The following is a 6,000-nucleotide window of genomic DNA, read 5'->3' as shown; positions in this document are numbered from 1 at the left end:
ATGTGGGCGTACAAGTTTTTATTCCTCGGATTACTTTTATTTTCAATGTCACACAATTGCCATTTACTATGAAACAAATGCAGTTTCCCATCCTATTGGCATTTTTTTAATGAAAATCAGCAAAAGTCATAGGGACAGACTTTGTCCATTGTTGGGATTTATCTAAAGGCGCCAATATTTATGCATGGTCGAATGTATGTTGCATTTTCAAAGGTAAAATCTTCGCATGGTGTGAAAGTCCTATTGAGTGAAAGGGATGGGGATAAGACCACAAACATTGTATACAAGGATGTGCTTTGAAAGGTGTAGTAATGTGCATTACTTTCTTTGTGGAGGTGTAGTTATTGACGACCATGTAGGAACATTAGTTTGGCATAAATGTGAATTGCTCTTCGTGCCATATTTGGTTAGCATACTGTTTTGAAGGTGAAGTATTTTTTTGTATTTCACTATTTATTTGACTTTTGCATATGCCTACCCTAGAGTGGCACTATTACCTGGCTCTTCTGACTATCAAAAGGAGCTACAATGCACGTTGTGTGTAGTAACGAGTGATGATATCATAAGAAGGACGCTTGCAAGAATCATTGAGTGTTTATATGATGATGTTAGTATTGACATAAAGCTCCTAGTTTTTATTGAAGTTATACATTATGGATACATGCATTGCTTTTGGGTGCATATGTATGAGGTTGACCACAAGAAGAGGTTTCAATGCTCTCATACTAATAAGATACAGAGGCATTGGTTTAAGTATGGATTCAAGGATTTGGGTTGTTTTGTGATACTGTATAAATGTTTGTTAGTACCTATTGGATGGTTCTCAAATGTTCGATCATGTATTATTATTGTTGGAATGAAATGGTATTTGTTAGTTGTTCGATGTATTTATATTATGATTTTTGTTCCAATGCAGGTGCTAAAGAGAGAGGTAAGACTATTGTGTCACCCATGCGATTATTAGAAACTATGGGATCATTCCCTGCTTCACTTGTGCATGTTTTGCTCGAGGATGAAGATTTTGCTAATGATTCGTGGAAGAAGAGGAAGCTTTGTTTCTATTAGGCATGTTGGAGATGTCGTCTTTTTTGATTGGCATCAACCATTTACCTATGGTGCTTGGAAACAGTCAGGTGTCTCATACTTGGCCTTTGTGGCTTGCTAATGGAAGGTAGGATGTCTTATATCTTCCCATCATATCATGATTCATGAAAAGAGGCCAAAGGTATTGGAGCTTGGCTCTACTTTGCTTATGAATATCTTGCTTGGAGATAAGAATGATTCCTCAAAAAAGGAGAGAGCTTCGTTTTGACCAGGTCTCTTAGAGAAATTCTTTTTGTGGTTCTTGGTCTTTGTTTCAATTATGACCCATTTCGGTATAACATTGTTGTTTCTAAATATCACGTGAAGCAAGTGCATGGTTTCTTACATTCGTGTAGAGAGGAAGGTTTGTAAGTATGGTGCATAGAAGAGATCGTTTCTATGTCGTCCGGTGTTCTATATTACAAATTTTATAAACTACTTTTAGTTTTAAGTTTGATGAGAGAGAGAGAGAGAGAGAGAGAGAGAGAGAGAGAGAGAGAGAGAGAGAGAGAGAGAGAGAGAGAGAGAGAGAGAGAGAGAGAGAGAGAGAGAGAGAGAGAGAGAGCACTGGTCTTCTTATGGTCGTGTATAGGTGAGATTGTCTGTAAAACTGGCATTCTCTATTTTATAATATGAGAGAGAGAGAGAGAGAATAAAATAAAACAAAAGGTAGAGATGGAGAGAGGGAGAAAGAGGATTTATAGAGAGAACCAGGGGAGAGAGAGAGAGAGAGAGAGAGAGAGAGAGAGAGAGAGAGAGAGAGAGAGAGAGAGAGAGAGAGAGATGTAACATCTTAGAAATAGAGAGGGGAAAGAGGAGAGAGAAAGAGGAGAAATGGATTACTGAGCGAAGTTGCTGTACGATAGCACGACACTCGCTTGCCACTTCGCAAAGCAACTTCGCGTTTCGTGTGCGCACGGACGCTAGTTGTTACTATCACACATATACACATACACATACACACACATTGTTACTATCAGTGGTATAAAGCATTATCCTAAAATAGGTATAAAGCACATGCATAACACCGATGTGAAGCACTGGGAGAATTTAGGCACGAAATGCCTAGTAAGAAATAAATAAGACCTCATGTGGAAGAGCATTGAATGGCAATACTTTACATGTAAGAGTGATAGTATAAGCATTCTATTAAACATTACTAGATCACCACAAAATTCAAGCGAAAAGTGTGGTGAAACCAAAATCTTAAAGTTTCAACAAATTGCCAAAAATAAGGGAAGGGCCATGTAACCGGAGGTTTCTTGGCTTATGGCAACAGCAAGTAAGAAATTTGTAGTATTTGTAGGTTAACAAAAGTTTAACCTTGAGTATGAACGGCCAGTGGAATTGTAGATATGCGAGCAATGTTGGTTACAGAATTGGCCATTATCCAAAAGCGTAATAAGAAGGTGCTTTCGGAGAATAGCAGCTATGGCTGTTGCTCTCTTGCAATGGAAGTCCCTTCTTCCTCGAGGAGGGACTTCTTCAAGCGATTTCACAGCTAGGACTCCAATACTATGTTCCAGTAAAGCTCCTCTCGCTTGCAGGGCTGCTCTCTCTTCCTCTCCTTCGTGGAAGAGACGGCTTTCCGACTGGACGTTCCCCGGCTCTTCTTCGTCTCCATCACCTTCACCTACCCCGAATGGCCGGCAAGTATCCTCTTCCCATAATCATAAGCATATTGTTTTCCCATGTCTAGGCTCAAGGCCTATGCAGAATATAGATGGCAGAGGCGACACTGATTGTCTGAGGTCTCCAACACATCAGGGGAAAATAGGGGAAAAAGGGAAAAACAAAGAACTGAGAAAGTAGTTATCGAGTACCGCAGAGAACCCTCTTTAAGGCCCTAGCCTAGGTGAAAACACCTCAAACTGCTTCAAACGTTGGCGATGGATCTTGAGAAGCCACCATTGACCCCTCGAAATATGAACTCACCAATGTTTTGTCAGCCTCCTTCTTTTGCTGCTGTTTTGCCAGCTAGATATTCTCCCGAACCTACTTCAATAATGAATCCATATCCACAATTAGCTCATCCACTGCACATCTCTCGGTAGGTCTTCAAAGCACAATTGAATGTATTGCTAACCGGCCCTCCATAAAGTATCTCAAATGGTGTCTTCCCTGTTAGAGGTGTGGACCTGGACCATATCATAGATTGCATGGTTGTTCAGTGGTAGATTCTCTGCATGCAGCTTGATGATCTTGACAATAGCAACAAAGCATGGTATTTATGGTATGATCGTTAATTTACATTTGCCCATCAATTTGTGGGTGTAAAGTGGTAGATAATGCCAACTTGTGTCAAGGTGTTAGAAAAAAACCCACTAGTGAACTTAAGAATCATGATTTGACATGGTCCTCTTCGGCAAGCCTCAAAAGATCTCTTTGATGAAAAGTTGCACAATTTCCACCACATCGAGGTTGGATTTGCATGGAATCAACCCAACTTACTGAACTTGTCCAACGTTGTAAAGGTGGCATTATTCTAGAACCACTTGCTCTTTGAAAGACCAATAACTAAATGGATTGAAATGTCCTCCCAAGGAAAATTTGGAATAGACAATGTGCCCTGATCTCCTTGGGTCACTTTACACTGAGCTTCCTCCTTTTTATATGCCCAAGTATGGAAATTTTGACAAAACAATGTGTTAAAAGGAAATATATGATGACCAGGCTATAGGACCCTTTGCCTAGGAGTTTCTGGTCTAGTTGTCCCATGTTAAGTAGGTAGTTTAGACTACCACTAGGAGGATGACCTCTTGGATTGTTCTTTCTAACCAGTTTGTGTTGGAATAGTTGGTTATCGGCTCGCTTTGGATGTTTGTTAGATTATGCTGGGCCTATCCCTCGCGGATCTTCATGCCTTGATTTCGTCAATGGGGTAGGGTTAGAGCTGTACTTGTGCTTTGTGAAGTATAAATTTTTGTGGCAGCTTGATGCTTCTATGGTTGTTATTCGTACAGATCAGTATATAAATATTGGCTCCAAGAGCCTAAGCTATGAACAACACTTTGAATTCACCAAGTTGCGTAACTATCCTATTCAGGACAATTCTTCACTCCTTGATCCACCTTGAATAGCCTTCGCCTCGATCAAGCCATGAATATTCCAGCGTGCTTCGATCTTGTGTGCACTCCGATACATAGATTGACTCTCTCATTGGTTCTTGCAACTTGGTATAGAGGAAAATGAAGATACATTCACTAATTGCCACTGAAATGACATGGACAACTGATCTTCAGCATTAGATATCTTTGCGATTTCTCCTCTAGTTGACTGCCCAATGGTAGCCTTAACAACCATCATTTTGGAGAGAGTTCAACATCTTCTCCTTCTTTGACAGCTCTTGAAGATTGCATTCTACTCCTTTTATTGTTGTCCTTCACTTTTGGTGTTTCCTTTGAAATGCCTTTTCACGGAGGATTGCATTTCTCTCACTTGGCAGAGCATCTCTATCCACAAGTGCTACCACTTGATCAACTAGGATAGTGCAATCATATTTGAGCTTCACTTGGCTCAGTATTGGTCCTTAAGTTACCATTTAGCCTAAGGCTCATTCTGAGCTCAGCTCCATTGTACTAATATTCAACATGATTCAGTGTTCATTATTCTTTATTTTTCTATGTTTTTGAGTTTTCTTTGTCATAATGTTTGCTATATACTTTGTGTTTTTCCCGACAGGCCCTACCGTTTTTCAACATGGTATCAGAGCAAGGTGCTCAAAGAGCTAAATGTCCTCTTCATTAATGAAAGTAAATAAAGATTGTGGGATTGACAACACTCTAGGATTCTAGATTATTTAGTTTTGTTGCATCATTTGAAGGGAGATACCATTATCTCTACCTCCCACAATCCCTTTAGAGGTTTTATGCATTGCTTTTATGGATTCTTCAAAGATGGAAGCACGGACTTTTGGGTGCTTCTATTGCGGCAAGAACTGTTGCATCACTAAGGATTGCCATCATGGATCTTTGCTTGATACATTGCTAGAGTATGTGTCTACCCCTATCAATCCTTGTGCTACCTCACCGCTTTGGGTGACAAAATTCATTCTACATCGGCTATGAGATTTGTATGCTCAAGGCAATAAGACACGTATGAGGCACACTAAGCCCTTGCGACCATAAGGAGGCTCTAAGACCCCAAAAGGTGTTAAGTCCTCTTGGAGACTGTTGCGACGAGCTACAGAGATTTTCCCTCCTTATTTTTTAGGTCTAGCATCTTCCTTGACCCTTGACTTTGTAGTTTGCTTCATTGAGAGAGAAAGATGATGAGGATATTAGGGAGATCATCTATGATGCCCCTCCACTTTCTAATTGGATCCATGCTATCCCTCCCTTCTATCCCTCTTCTACTTAGTTTCAGAAGGGCATCTTGGGGTCTCATTTAGCCTTTGTTCCATTGTGGCCTCAAATACCTTCTTTGGCATTACTAGTTCTTCTCTTTCGACGTTGACACCCACGATCCACAATTTCTACCTAAGGCCGGGGCCTTGAAACATGCCTTGCTGTTTCAGCCATGACTTGATGCTTGCACCTTTGCATCTTGTCCAGCATAGAGACAATGATAGGGTCCTCTCTCTCGAGGCCTATGATGAGGCAAGCCTTTGTATTCTTACTAGCATGGAGACATGCAGTTAGTGGCTTGTTTCTTGAGGTCAAGTTTCAAGTACCATTAGATTACCTTGTCTATTATTCTTCTTTACAAGTTTCCTTTCAAGTGGAATTCTTGGATTATCAATATTTCCTTCATCATTGACAAACTTTCCCCTAACTATTTTTCCTTGGGGATTTGATTGTGCTTTTACTTGCTGCACATTTAACAACCATATAAGGTGGAGAATGTCTCACTCCTCGTGGGGCACGTTTTTAGGCCTAAGAGTAGTTATTGAGCAACCAAAGTCATCAAGTGCACTAA

The 6,000-nt window shown here is 40.4% G+C and overlaps 1 protein-coding gene across 1 annotated transcript in view; it reads left to right on the top strand.

The window, feature by feature from the left end:
- The first annotated feature begins 2,425 nt into the window (after positions 1 to 2,425).
- SCY1 (SECY homolog 1) overlaps positions 2,426 to 6,000 on the top strand; it is a 57,982-nt gene continuing 54,407 nt past the window's right edge. The window contains exon 1 of the mRNA XM_087699623.1: positions 2,426 to 2,732. Coding sequence (XP_087555749.1) covers positions 2,515 to 2,732 — 218 coding nt within the window. The 5' untranslated portion in view covers positions 2,426 to 2,514. The remainder of the gene's footprint in view (positions 2,733 to 6,000) is intronic.

Source organism: Lygodium microphyllum, chromosome 2, assembly GCF_053477565.2.
Source record: "Lygodium microphyllum isolate KBCC chromosome 2, Lygodium_microphyllum_v1.1.10, whole genome shotgun sequence".
Taxonomy (NCBI): Eukaryota; Viridiplantae; Streptophyta; class Polypodiopsida; order Schizaeales; family Lygodiaceae; genus Lygodium; species Lygodium microphyllum.
This window is presented reverse-complemented; position numbering and strand designations above follow the sequence as displayed.